Source organism: Sesamum indicum, linkage group LG6, assembly GCF_000512975.1.
Source record: "Sesamum indicum cultivar Zhongzhi No. 13 linkage group LG6, S_indicum_v1.0, whole genome shotgun sequence".
Classification (NCBI taxonomy): Eukaryota; Viridiplantae; Streptophyta; class Magnoliopsida; order Lamiales; family Pedaliaceae; genus Sesamum; species Sesamum indicum.
The window spans coordinates 10,844,934-10,859,912 of record NC_026150.1 but is presented as its reverse complement, the minus strand read 5'-3'; the positions used below and the strand labels follow the sequence as shown (position 1 = coordinate 10,859,912).

The window sequence follows — 14,979 nt, the reverse complement described above, 5'->3', positions numbered from 1 at the left end:
TTCTCCTATGCTTTCCAGAACCTAACATAGTGTTTGGATTTATGTTTTGAATATTTTATTTTGATATTTTCGAAATAGAGAGAGAAAGTTATGGATAAATAAATATGTGTTGGAGATAAATAATATGTTTGAATTTGTGTTTTGAGGTAATTTAAAATATTTTAAAATAAGTGCTGTAGATTTGATATTAAAATTTGGAAGACAAAAACCATTGTTCATTGTCAAATCATATCTCTTATATATATTTTATATATAAATATTGTATGCTTAATGTTGTATTTTTGAGAGACACTAATACACTATTCATTATCAAATTATGTCTCTTTTATATAAATAAGATGTAAAAACACAAAAATAAATATTGAGTGCGTCTTATCTTATCTTAAAAAATGCCCAAACATAAAACCAAACATAGTTTAATAATCTAGTAGACTTTTTGGCTAATCGCACAACTATAATGAATTCTGAATCCATCGTCCATGGAACTGGGAAATAGTGCTTCTGTTAGAAAACTTCTCATATAACTGTACCGTATGTTATTTTGATGTAGTAAACAAGCATTTTATTAGGGGAAAAATAAACGTATTATACCAAATGTCAAACATGTGACCGTTTATTTAAAATTAAATAAGATTTGAGAATTGATTTTATTATCAAAATTTAAACTATTAAAAACAATAATACGAGACCCCCTTATCTTCTGCATCCATTACAAATACCCACTTACATCCAGAAAGTATTTCATCATGCAGACATAACATTCTCTTTTTAAACTTCATAAGGACATTTTTGTCCTTACAAGTCCATGTTGCATGTCTGCAAATGCTAAAAATATACTCATTTGTCTATCCAATAATTATGACAAACTTGAGAAGCGTAGGTACAACTTTGTCCAAGTAACTACGAAATCATTCAGTTGCTATAATGAAATTATCAAGATTATAACATAATGATATTTGAGCTCTTTTATGAGAAAAATTTATAAAACACCCAAACACCACTCATTCATATCACTTGTTTTAAAGAATTTAACAGACAACTGAGGTCTCCACCATTCTCAAGAACCAACAGTGTTGTGCAGCCAATTCACTTCGAACCTCACAAATTTGAAGATGAATAGGATTTCAACCTATCCAGCAACTTCCCCATTTAACCTGTAGATTCTTTATGTTCATTTACATTCACCACAATAAACACTTCTTCCCAAAAACTTAGCATCCCACGGCAGAACAACACGATTCATGATTGGTTAAACAAAACAAGTAGATATCCACGAGTTCATTTTTATAGATCAGTGCAAACTTTTGCCTAAGATCAGACTAGGACTCTAATCACGTTATCAAGGAGAGGGAACACAAAAACATTATCAAGGAAAGAAAGGAAAAAAAACCCAATAGGTTCGCGGAAGTAGCAAACAGATGTTCGTTGGCTTTGAGAAAACAGATAAAAAAATATGGTTCAGATTGCTTCTGCCATCAATACGACCAAGAACTCCTGCTTTGCCAGTCCAAATAAACAGCATACCTCCAGCCAACATCCAAAATTTTGTAGTTACAAGCCAGAAAACAGTACACGTTTTGGATTACAAAGGTGGTCCTATGAAGTCCGAAAGTAACGAATGGAAGTTTCACCATAGAGAAACTAATGCCTTCATCTAAGAGTCGACAACATGTCAACATGATAACAATGCATACTTACCTAGACACAGTGCTCCCAGTGCAATACTTGTAGGCAAGCAACAATGGCATCCTGAAAATTTTTGAAGCGATAATTCAGCTTACAGTTGCAGTTGAAGCAAAAGCAATATACAAACCACATTTACAAAATCGGCATCTGCTGCTCTAACGACTTGGAATCCTATTATTCACAAAACCTTCCTATCCATATACCGCAAAGCTACAACAGTACTCGCAGGACTCCTGTACTTTGGTATGCTATCTGATTCACATCTGAGGGAATTGGATTCTCAAGATATACACCCTACCCCAAATCTTGCCTAAATCGTTACGCATAGGCAGAAGTAAGTGAAGGGTAGACAACTCACCAAATTTAAATTCCTCCAACCAATTTAGTATCGATTATATGGTTTCCCAAAATCATCACGCCTGTGTCGCTGGAAGTCATCATAGTCACTGGGCCTAGAAGAAGGATAACTATCCATGGCATTTGGATACCTTCCCCTTGAGTGTATACTGGTTCCAGAATGATGAAAGTTGCCAGAAGAACTATCAAACTCTGGATAACTTGGTTGTTTATAATTTCCAAACCCAGATGCGGAAATGTGCTGACGTGCTTGTTGCCTCCTTTGGCCCTCTAGTTGAAGAAACTCTTCCCACATATTTGCATGCACACCCTTCAGCATAGCCACTTTTTTCATGTAATTCTCCCTTATTTCTCTGACAGCCTAAAATTAAAAGAATCCCAACATACAATTAGCCAGTAATTCTATGCTTATTCTCTAAAGACAGCTGAAAACAGGATAAAGCAGGTAGCATGACCGCATTCAAGCTGCAGCCTCTGAAATGCACAAAATCAAGTTCAACAGGGATTTCAATGGTAAAGGCATTTTGTTCTTTAATATGTTAAGACAGACAATAAATAATTGAACTTAAACTGAAATAGCCTATTGAAGCATGACAAGACCTCGCGATGCTTGTCGTTTTCCTCATCTTCTTCTCTGTCTCGAATTCTTGCAAGTTCCATTGCCTCCCTTTTATATTGCAACTCCAATTCCTCCAATGTCTGGGGAAAGGAAGGGAAGTCAAAGTTACGGCCAGATTGCATGTTAGAAACACCTCTTTCAGCATTCCATCCATCAGTTCTGATGCCACCTCTATTCTGAGTATGACCTTCATATGAATTATAGGAATTTCCTGCATAGGAGGAAGGTGCTGGAGACTTTGAGTGGCTTGATCGACCTCTACCTCCATCACTACCATAAGCTTCAAGAAAGGAAGATTTTGTTAAACACTTCCATTCAAGATCCCTAACATGGGTTGCAGCTTATCATGACACACTATCTTAAATCTTCTTAGTGAATCCATCTGGAGCACATGAGACTTGATATGCTTTCAATAAAAAAATTCATTCCGGGGACCAACCTTTTTTATTTCAGAACCACCACGAAAGTAATATCAGAATCGAACATAACGCTTGAGCCTAAGAACTTACCTCTTGCTGCAAAAAAAAAATGATGAGAAACAAGCAACATTACTTAAATTAGATGCACCAGCCAAAAGAACAGCACAACCATTAAGCTTAGAGGAGCCTATATAAAGCAGAAATTAATGATGCACCTACCATGAGGAGAGCCTCCTGACAATTTTTGTAGATCTTCACGAACACGGTCTTCCACACCTTTCTCGTGTCTGCCATACCTACGTGGGTTGTGTGCAGGGTTGTGAGGGCTGTGATTGGACCTTTGGGAATCTGATCGTCCCAACCGAGATGTAAGAGGACTTTTACGTTCAAACGACCTGGACTGGGAAACGGGGGAGCCGGCAGAACTTTTGTGCTCGCCCTCATCCGAGAACTTATTAACACCCTTATTCTCACCCCCTTCTTTAATTTTGTGAACAGCGTCAACACCTTTTTTCAGGATCAGCCTATCCTTGCCACTGACAATGATAAATTTTTCCTCAATTTTGATTTTACAACCAATATCATTCTCAATTTTGTTTACCACATCTTCCGAGAATAAAGCTTTCACGTGAGGATCTCTTGCAGGCACCCTTTCAAAGAAATCTTGCGACTTGCGATTAGCTCCAAGAGTAGATGGGCAACCCTACAAGTAAAATATTTTAGCGAACAGAAAATATAAGTGCTGCGCCCATATTGACATAAATACGCAAGCACACAATAACTCTTAAGTGACAGGTGAAACATCTATAGAGAGAGCATGACATTACATTTGTTGAGATCCAATATCTGAACATAATGTTCTCTAGCCTGAGAATAAACATTGTGGAAGACCATTTTTATTTAGGTTGGAGTGGAGAAGATCTTCAAGATGTCAAATTAGAATGCGGTACAGTGAACAACCTATAACATGGACTAGGATCCTTAAACTATCAACAAGGTAAGGGATCACCCTCTTAGCTATTATATTATTGTCCATTCTTTTCTCTTTTCCAAACGTTGTTACTTAAGAAGAGCCATAGCTGTTCTTCAGTAATTGATTTCACTGCAGTTTAGCAAAGTGGTTCCAAGAAGCATAACTGCTCTTGCATATGAAGAAATTTCTCCCCCAATGAACTACTCTAGACTCGTACGTAGCATAATATATAAAATCCGTCCCGGTCATCATGATACACAAAAGAATTAAGAAAAACAACTACAATCAAGTAATAAAGTTGAAAAAGTACCTGTGTAAAGTGACCAGATTCACCACATATTTTACAGATCATTTCCTCTTCTTTCCTCTTCTTCCAGTTCCTCTCTGTAGCTTTAGATTTAGCTTCCCAAACTTTAGCTTCTCGGCTAGTAAAATCTGTTGGGACGGCATTAGGATCACGGGTTTCCTCTTCTTCATCCGAAGCTGCACGAGGTCTTTTATTTGTTGTTGCTCTTTCTTGTTCATTTGTCGCATTAGAACCCAGAGGGCCAGTGTATGCCTTGTAGATTTCACTAAAATCATCATCATCAACATCCAAATCTTCTCTACTTGTCATCTCAGATAAGTAAAACAAACTCCTGACTTCTGCTCTGATTAACCAATGGAGTAAAGTAAGAGAAAATCAATCAATATGAGGAGAAGAATGAGTTGATAATATAAGAAACCATTATGATAACTAAAAAGAGAAAGTGAGATATTCCCCGTATCTCCGACCCATTTGATAAAACATTCTTTATTTCATCTTAAAGATTTTTCTTCAGAAAATATTATCTTATGAAGAAAGCAAAAGGAATGCAAGATCCCACCCTAAAAGAAAGATCCAGGGAGGATACAAATCACATCCTCTATGAAAAGATGCAATGAGCGTTCATCAAATATATAAAAATTGCACAAAAGTGGGCACACCCGCTAGAACTTTGAAACTTACACATGTTATCATCTTCGAATAACAATTTTAATTAAAAGAACACACTCAACCATAAAAAGAAAAACTTGCAAGAACTAAACAGAATGCAAAAGGCCTAGTTATTTAGCCTCCAAGATCAAAAAGGCCACCTTTCAAGATTTAAATGCAGATTTCATAATATAGTCATGATATGACAAAGGTTAAGATCTTCTGTCCATCCTTTCACGTTATGTTCAAACTCTTTAAAAGAATCCACAAAAATTCATTGCATGCAGCTCATGCATTGAGTTTGCTTGCCAAAATATGTTCTTTTAGTAAGATTACGTTTCTGATTTCCAGTAAAAAAAAATACATGGAAATACAGTTATCTTGAGATGGATTTGCACTTTTCAAGGGACAACAATCCAGATATACCTCACTTGATCTATTTTAGATTTCCAAAAGAACAAGAGAAAACAAAGTAGACGAATCAATTAACATTGACATTGGACTGACAAAAATCATCAAAAGACTAAAACAAAATTACGACACTTTTGTCAGCATGACATTATAGCCCGATAACTACAGAAAAAATAAATTCTTACTTCAACACAATCATACGAGTACCCAACCCATGTTCCATACTTAGCCCGAGAATTCGTCTCATAGCATAAACTCAAGTTGAAGCCCAAAACGCCAAGATAAAGAAAGTCGACAGACAACTATCTTGCAGTTAAATAAGAGAGATAAAAAACAGTCCGTAAAACAGAAACGTGGAAATACAACGCAGTGTAAAACCTTTTCACCTTCATACCTACGCAACATTTGGACTAAAGCATCAAATCTTTTACGATTAAATTCAACTTTAGGCTTTTGCACGTACACAATACATAGAAGAATGTAGAAAAGGATTAGCAAAACGATAAAGCAAATCTCCCCGGCATTTCAAACGGCATTTAAAAAAAAAAAAAAAAAAAAACACCACAAATTCAGGCGTATCAAATGGCTCGAAGCCGTAAATGCGTTGGAAGGAGCAGTAGATAAGTAATCGATAACAAAAACAAGAGAATTGGATTGTCACCTGAAAGGAGAGGAGTGAGAGAGCGGCGAGCTGGAGAGAGTGAGGGGGAGAAGATGACCAACAGCTAGGGCTCGTTTACTATTCTCTGGTTTCCCTTTTTCCTCTTCTACTACTCTTCCCTTTATGCAATCCCAAAATATATCAATATAACCATATTAATTATATTCTTTAATTATTTGTACAAATAGCACAAAATAAATATTGGGATAATTACATTTACACTTTTAATTTATAGTCTGTTTATATAAATTATTTATATTTTTTTTGAATAATTACACATATACTCATTAAAATGTCAATATTACTTACGCAAATGGTTTAATGCAATTAACCCATGTAATATTGTAAATGAGTAAATTACTCCCTATGAAAAAAAATATAGCAATTTACTTCCCTGTGTTTCTTAAAATGTAAACTGTTTCATTTTAGAAAACACAGGGAGGTAAAGTGCTGCAAAAAACACAGGAGGACAAATTGCTATCTTTTCTCATATGGAGTTAATTTGCTCATTTGCAATATCACAGGAGTTGCTTGCATTTTTTTCTTTACACAAATCATCTTTTGGATAATTACACATATAAATGAAAAAAATGAGAATTTTTATTTTTGTTGATTACTTATACATTTATAAACAAGAAAGAATGTTGTTCAATCCATCTAATCATCAAATAATAAAATGTGATGCACATCGGGGTCCAGCTAGAGGTGATAAAAAAAAGTTTTAAAATTGCTCAAACCGTCCAGATCAAATCAAGTCGAACCATTTATTATGATTTGTTCAACAAATCGTAATTAAAAACGCATCACATTTATTGGTTTGGTTTTGGTTTAGTACTAAAAAAGATTGCAAAAAATCAAACCGCTAAATATATATTATTTAATTTTGACATATATACAATAATTTAATAAAATCTCTATTTCTCCCTTTGAAAAATAGAAAAATAAAAAGAAAACAAAAATTGGACTTCTCAAGACAAGTCATTCTTTACTTTTATTTTTCAATTCCAAGTTCTGGTTCTTCAGGTAATTTGTTTTTCTCTCATTTTTGTTTTTTTGTTCATTCTTCTGTTTTTCTTTCATCTTTCGTAGTGTAACAAATTTTGCTCAAAGATAAGAATTTGTAAGATTAATTTGATAGGAACTTTCATTAGGTTTGAATCTATATGTATGAATAAATATATCTTCTATGATTTTTTATTATTTTGATTTTGCTAACATTAAGTTTTCTATTTCTCTTGCAAATTCATTTTTGTATATCGGATATTTATTAGTTGAAAATTGACCTTCAAGATGGCCGAATAGACTTTTAATTGTATTATGTCTTAATTATTATGTATTTCACTTTAATTATTTCAAAAACTTGTTACTCTTTGTCACTTAAAGACTTTCAGTTATTTACGTCTTAAGTTATTATATATTTAACTTTAACTATTGCAATATTCTGTCGCTTTTTGTCAATAAAGAGTTTTAACTATATATAGCAGGTCATGCTCTTCTTTGTTGTTCGAGAGTGAAAATGTGCTTTGTAAAGGATCATTTACCTTACTGACTTACCTTAGACCTTTATTTGTAGATGAGTTTGGGAGGAATTTTGGATTTGTTAGCTGCAGTTGAGATATCCTAGAAATCTTTAGGGTATCAACTTTGTAGGGATAGTGTTTACCTGTTGTTTCCATCAGCTATATCTAGTTGATACAAGGTCCTTAATGGGGCCCTTTTAGGGCGATGCATATAATGCAATTAATATGGCTGCCTTGCTATTTTGTAATTGGGCTTGCTGATTGGATTATGTTTATGGACTTTGCTACATTAGCAGGGCGGCAGAACTGGGGAGGCCCTTGTTGCTTGGAAACTCCATTTGGGCTAGCAGAGTTTAGGCTTGTTGGGCTGGGGGAATGGGGGTCTGTTCACTTGCCTCAGATTTTGGCTGGATTTAGTCATTGTGCTTGAAAAAATAATTGTGGTAGGCATCATCACCCCCTACTCAAGTAGTCCAAGATTTGTGTTCGACTGTTGGAGTAGAATTTGTAGTCCTTGTTGCGTCACCCTCTTTCCTATTTCAAGAAAAAAAGTTTATACCTTGGTACCTCCCAGCCGTTCTACTACAAGGAGGTATGACGTCTTGAGTTGAGAAGGTCACCAACCATGCTATACAGATAAGATGAAGATCAATCTCGTCCAATTGGTTTCATTCAACACGTTAAAACATGTTGTGCCGCAGTCCGTCTGAGGATAGAAAATCTGAAGTAAATTGAACACTCGTTTTCGAAGAGGTATGTGAAGTTTTCCTTAGTTAAGAATTCCTAAGCGGTAGCCTAACGATGGTCACATACACTATTACATTGCTGATAAGCGGTAAAAGATATAATCTATTGGAGGCATTTTATTTAGTAAGACAGGCTTGAGCTCGGAGCCCATCCTTAGGGATACAAAACGAGCCTGTCAGCAAGATTATAGAATAGAGCCCATAAGTAGGAATACACATCAGAGTCTGTTAGGAAGGTAACATATTGAAATCGTTAGTAAGGGCATAGGTCCAAACCAGTTAATAAGATCACATGTTGAAGCCTATTAGCAAAGACAAAAGCTGGAGACTATCAACAAGATCACCGGTTGGAGCTCATCAAAAGGGCCGAACTATCAGCAGTGGAGAAGGAAACAAGAGTACACCGAAAAAAGACAGACTTATCACCAGCGACAGAGGTAATGGGCACAGACCAAAGTCCGTTAGCAAGATCATAGGTCATAGCCTGTTAGCTATAGGCTAGAGCCTATTAGTAGAGTCACAAGTCAGAGCACGTTTGGAAGATCACAAGTTGGAGCCTGTCTGCAAGATCATAGATCGAAGCCAGTCAGCAGGGGTACAGGGTGGAGCCCAGCATGAGGATCACAGGCCATAGCCCATCAGCAAGATCACAGGATGGAGCTTGTAATAGTAGCAAGTAATAGAAGTTCAAAGATCATAACAATGAAGTTTATCATTAAAAAAAATGAAAATGAAAATGTTTGTCATAAGCTTAGTTTTAAGCATGGGCACCAGTACTATTGTAGTATGGAATTCCGAATAATCATATTTTATTTAAAAATTTAAAGAACTTATTTTTTTTTAAATAAAATCTAACATCATATAAGTTTAAATAAATACTTTATAAGGTGTAATAACTTATAAGATAGTTGAAATAAATGTAGCCAAAGACCTCATTCTTTACCAATATGATTGTTTCTGAAACCATAGTAACAATTACGCAGCACTGAGTGCACAAAGGGGCTTATATATGTGAGCAGAAAGGGATTGTTTTGTTCTTCCTTTTAAAGAATTTTACAGAAGAGAATCAATCAGTCAGTGATGACTTGATCAATTCTTCATTTGTGTACAAAGAGCTGCACCAAGAGCTGGTTCAAGAAGCCAAAAATGGGGCTGATCAAAACAACAATCTCTATCTCTCTCACATCCACGGCGATACCGTATCCACGCAGCCCGCACGACGACGACATTCCACCGATCAACTTTCCTCTTTGCCTAGCAACGAATCAAGCTTCCGTTTTCAGTACAACTTGTTGAAACCGGAGGGCGATGCATTCTCCCCTAATCTAGGCAAGAATGCTTCCCTTTCGAGGGAAACGTGAAGGGACGACATGATCTTAACAAACGACACCCAGAGAAACGGTGAGCAGCAAAACGCATATCCAAACACAGAAAGGGCCCTCACAACGCCGTCAGGGTACCAAGGGTAGGCCATCACCAATAGGGTCCCCAAGATCCCGGCCCATGGCACTAAAACAGGCAGCATCGGTAGAAGGAAGGCGTTAACCGCAATGCAGGAAAGCGAAAAAGCCCCGAGCAAATAAAGACTCCAGCCTATCAGCGGATGAACTGTGTGGGGAATGAGGAAGAAGGGGACTACATAGGCAGCAAGAATGGACCATATGGCTATCAATTTGAAGCCAGTTTGTATGCAAAAGATGCTCTTTTCTTCTCGACGATAGCATAGTTTGGATAGATTGGGACGTGCTAGACGCGCCACAGCCATTATTCCTATGTAGAATATAGCTTGAATCAATACAATTGGCATTTCTGCTCCGTACCTGTTAGAAAGTAAGACTTGAACCGATTAGACCATGGACGAACTCACAACGATTGCATGGTGTGTAAATGTATTGCATGATTGGTATACAATTTCAAAAGAGTGATCAATCATGGCAATGCAATAACACTTGCTATGCGATTGTTCCAGGGCATTGTCAATCGGACTTTGGACAAGAATTTTGCATAATGTAAAGGTTGGCCTCAAAAGTAGCAAAGTTTTGACGCATCAACAGAGCGTAAAAGAAATGTTAGACAAATTAACCGGCATCATTCCATTACAATATCGATGGCAAGAAAAAATATTCACTCGATTTATGAGAAAACTTACCCCAAAGTTTGAAGCCTTTGTTTATGCCATTGGATGCCTAACGGGAGGACGGGCCACGACCACCAATACCACGGTTTTAACCACGGAGCGCCAGGGAATGTGATGACCTTATTAGGCCCACAAGGTACACTCCAACGAAGCCTGAGATCTAGAGCCAAAATACAGAAACCGGCTTGGTAAATTTACCAAAAACATGACCAAGATTGAGTATACTAAGGTGTAAAAAGTCTATATATGCTTACAATAGTAAGAAGCATCCATTTGGTAGCCAAGAGGAAGTCTATAGCTTCCATCAAGCTTTGTGCCGTTTGGAGGAGGATGAAACATCGGCCGGTCAAGTAAATCCGGGAAATAACTCCCAATAAATCCCTGATCTGCCCCGTCAGGATTACTTCTCCCAATCTCCAGTTCATGCATCATATCATCGAACACCTCCAATGACGGCTGCAAATCAAAACGTTCAAGGTTACCGACACAGACAAGACGACACAAAGTATTTATGCAGAGTCTAAGACGTATACATTAAATCTTGTACCTGCAACACAAAAAGGCCAGTATGGAAGATGCAGGGATTGATGAAGACAGCACAAAACTGGCCACATTGGAAGAGCTCGTCGGTCTTGTGGAGGAAGAGGTTGTCGGCATCAAGCATGACCACACGCTCGTAGTCCACGAGCTTCCATGCATAGAGTTTGTTCAACGTTAGCTTAAATCTCCAATCAAACCCTGATTGGCTTCTATACGGATTGTTTACGTTTTTGACTCTCATGACCTTCGCCCCGTCTTCTTGCTCACTAAAAATAAAAAAAAAAAAAAAAGAAAATCATGAATCCGTATTTTCAAAGATAAAAAAATATGCTTTAGCACTTGTTCTTCTATACAGACACATGGACAAGAACAAGAGATCATAAACAACATTTGATCCAATCGAAATTGCTTTCAGCAGATAAAATAAATTCCCAAGACTTATCTCTTGTCTTGTTGGTGATGAATTGCCGGCGGATAACTTAAAATAGACACAATATAAAGATTGCGTAGATCACTCCATAAACTACTTTACTTACATAAGCAAAAGTTTTTAGTGTCCGACGCAAACTCTAAAACGATTATCTCGTTTAAAAGTTTATACTATTAGAATGAAGAATCGTTTAATATTTTTATCGCGCCTACACGTCGATATTATTCTATTCGTCCTCTTTTTTTCATAAATGGACGGCAATAGGATGCAAACCCTTAGCTCGTACCAAATTAATCGATTATCTCATCAAAAAGTTTAAACTATTTTAACAAAAAAATATTTAATATTTAATATCTCTAACACATAGGTGAAATATTCCATACATTAAGACAGAACATGTTGAACGAATCTTTCAACCATAACTTTGTCAATATTAATAAGTGGTAAAAGGAGGATTATAAAAGCCATAATCTCTCCCCTACAACATAAAATAATTCAAAAATTCAGATATTCACGTCCTCGATCAGTTCTATATCTGACTTATAATACCAACCACATCAAAGATATTTGGGTAAATTTACGAATATTTTCTTATTGTTTAAAAAATTATCAATACCTTCTTGATTTTATCAGTAGTGTAACAATTAGTTCAAGTTCGTTTTTTCATCCATTTTTTTTCTGTGGTGAATCGACAAATTGTCCTTGTGAACTATGGACTATAATTTTACTAATTTTTTAGAATTTTTAAATTTATTTTATGGACTAAGTGGATAATTTTTTTTAAAATTTTTAAAATTCTTCCATCCATCAAAGAATTACACAATTTCATCAAAGATAGAAAAGAAATTTATAATTTTTTGAATAAATAAAAAATATTTATAATTATGTCAAATTTCAGAAAAACTCGTTATAATTACTCAAGATATTTTGGAGATAAGAAAGTATGAGGAGAAAATAAAATATCCCTTCCTCCTTATTCAAGATAGAATATACCTCCTTAGAAGAGCATATTTCATAGCTATACAGTAATTCCTTTTTATCTAGAAGAAATATTCCAAAGTTTTGATAACAAGAGCATATATATATATATATATTTATAAAAAATAATAATAATAAGAAAAGATCAATGATTCCTTGCATGGAAGATGGTGAATCTTAATTTATGTCAAATGGAGCACATGCACCGACCAATTATCTTTTTTCTTTTTCTAAAGTAATATTTTGTAAATATTAATAAAGAAATAGAAATAAAAAAAATGATATATTTATTTCTTAATTAAATGAAATTAATGTATAGATATTTGTGTAGATATTTGTGCTGATATGACCAAGATTGCACTTAAAATAGGATTAGGATTTAATACTTTTTTGACTGACACAAAAGTAGTGGTGGGGTTGGAGAGCTTCCTAGAACTATCTCAACACCAAAACAAATCTATATAATAATAATAATAATAAGAGGTAATTACACTTATACCTCGCTAAAAATACTAAATTACATTTTCTCACAAAAAAAATTTAAAATTATATTTACACCCCTTTTGAAAGTTTACTACCTACACCTGAACCATTTCGTTAGAGTTTGAACGAAAATAATGATATAAGCAAAAATCTTATATCAGTTTTTAATTTTACCTCTCATACAATAATTTTGTACTTATAAAAAAATTATAATAATATTATTCTCACTCCACATATATATATATTATGTTTATTCATTTATAAGTACAAAATATGTATAAAACTATTAAATGTAATAATTATTAATTTTTTTCATTGACATTTTTCATTTATGCAAAAAGGACACAATAAAAAATTATATTAAATTTAAATTTAATTATTAAAAAAATCTATACTACTTACGTAGTTATTATTTGTGCGTGAAATAAAAAAAATATTATTATTGGTTATTGAAAATATTATGTAAAAAAAAAATTAATTAATTAAAGTTTAGTGGAGCAAATTAAATAAAATAATTAGGACACTTGTAACAAAACATGGGACGGTGAACACTAGAAAGAGTTAGGCCAATTATGTGCCGTCAATGTCCGTCGGAAATCCCGTCCCAAAATATTTATATTTATATATTAAAGTCGAAAATATATATTTATTTTTATTCTTAATAAGTCCACTTGTGAAAGTTTGACCTAATCTTTATATTCCTTTTTTCTCCCACTATCCTTTTCTTCTTTAGGAAAAAGGCCAAAACAGGCATTCTTTTGGAATACACCACCCTTCTTCCAAGGGGTAATTTTGTCTTTTTCCTACTTTTTTAATTATCAAGAGAAATAATAGTTATAATAGTATAAAAATTGAAAATTATGTAAATATTACATAGGATTATTACATGCATAAATTTCCTAAATTCAATTACAATTTATATATATATATATATATATATTACAAAAAGTCAATGAAAAATGACTTATTCATGCGATCACTCGACCGGCTGACATTTGCAGATTGAATTTTTTATTACAATTATCATCTGCATACTTACTATGTGTATGAATGTAACGTTATTTAGTTCATATAAAAGAATTATATATATATAATTAGTATATATTAAATGTAATAAAAGACACAATCAACAAAATTTGGCCGTCTTCATGATATTAATGTCGTAATTCATCAAAGATTATATGCGATGTAATTTTATATTACAAACACGATATTAATTACTATTTGGGAAAAATAATTATAGTCATAAATTAATTGCCCGAAACAAATCAAATCGCTCCACCTCATTCAAAATCGAAATAAATTCAAATAATTTGTTTTCTATTTTTGAAAATGCAGAAAATGTTTTCCACAAGGGGACATGTGAATTTACCATTTTGTCCTCTGGGGACAAGCAGATGAGCCAAAAAAAAGTCAAGGGCAAAATGGGAAGAAAAAGGCGGGGGGGAATACTTACAGAGCTTGTATCCAATGGAGGGGGACATCGATGGAGGCAATGACGACAAGATCAGCGTCAACCTTAAGGTCTCGGAGGGACCTGAGCATGACACGTGTGGCGACGTAGAACTCGTAGTCCCTGGGAGTTCCCATGTACATCATCGTAGCGTAGGCGTTCCTCTTCGACCCTGCCCCTTCACACACCACCACCGCAACACTCAGAATCCACAGCCCAACCAAACTCACACCCTTCCTCCCCATCTTCTCCTGCGGCCACCCCCAATACACCACAAATCTCTCCTTTTCTCTTCTTTTTTTTATTTTTATTTTTCTTTAAACGAGGGTTTTTTTTTTTTGGAAAACAATGGTTGTAGCAGTGCGTGTTCTGCGTGAAATAGAACGAAGAAACACAGAGCGCTCTCTCTCTCTCTATATATATAGATACGTAAAAATGTATGTATAAGAGGTGGGGTGGAGAGAGGAAGGCACAATGGGGGCTGGGGCAGGGGTGTATATATATATAGAGAGAGAGAGAGATGAAGACCTGTCCTTTTTTGAAATACTTTTTTTTTCGGGGGGGGTGTTTGAAATAATTAGTGGAAATTAATATTAAATTGAATATTGAAG

The 14,979-nt window shown here is 34.8% G+C and overlaps 2 protein-coding genes across 4 annotated transcripts; both read right to left on the bottom strand.

Moving 5' to 3' along the window:
* On the bottom strand, positions 1,380-6,198 carry LOC105164331. 3 transcript variants are annotated; one of them, XM_011082953.2, is made up of 7 exons: positions 6,082-6,198; positions 4,365-4,704; positions 3,301-3,784; positions 3,172-3,177; positions 2,644-2,942; positions 2,045-2,404; positions 1,380-1,749 (listed from the first exon to the last, which is right to left on the bottom strand). In XM_011082953.2, the coding sequence occupies exons 2-6, from the start codon at positions 4,668-4,670 to the stop codon at positions 2,069-2,071; spliced, it is 1,431 nt and encodes a 476-aa protein (XP_011081255.1). In that variant the 5' UTR covers positions 4,671-4,704; positions 6,082-6,198; the 3' UTR covers positions 1,380-1,749; positions 2,045-2,068. The 3 variants fall into 3 exon arrangements, with proteins under 3 accessions (XP_011081255.1, XP_020550594.1, XP_011081256.1); XM_020694935.1 differs by having other exon boundaries at positions 4,365-4,699; XM_011082954.2 differs by lacking the exon at positions 3,172-3,177.
* LOC105164330 (putative glucuronosyltransferase PGSIP8) lies at positions 9,262-14,855 on the bottom strand. Its single transcript, XM_011082952.2, has 5 exons — positions 14,372-14,855; positions 11,032-11,290; positions 10,739-10,940; positions 10,497-10,644; positions 9,262-10,167 (listed from the first exon to the last, which is right to left on the bottom strand). Exons 1-5 carry the CDS (start codon positions 14,611-14,613, stop codon positions 9,627-9,629), a joined length of 1,392 nt encoding a protein of 463 aa, XP_011081254.1. The 5' UTR covers positions 14,614-14,855; the 3' UTR covers positions 9,262-9,626.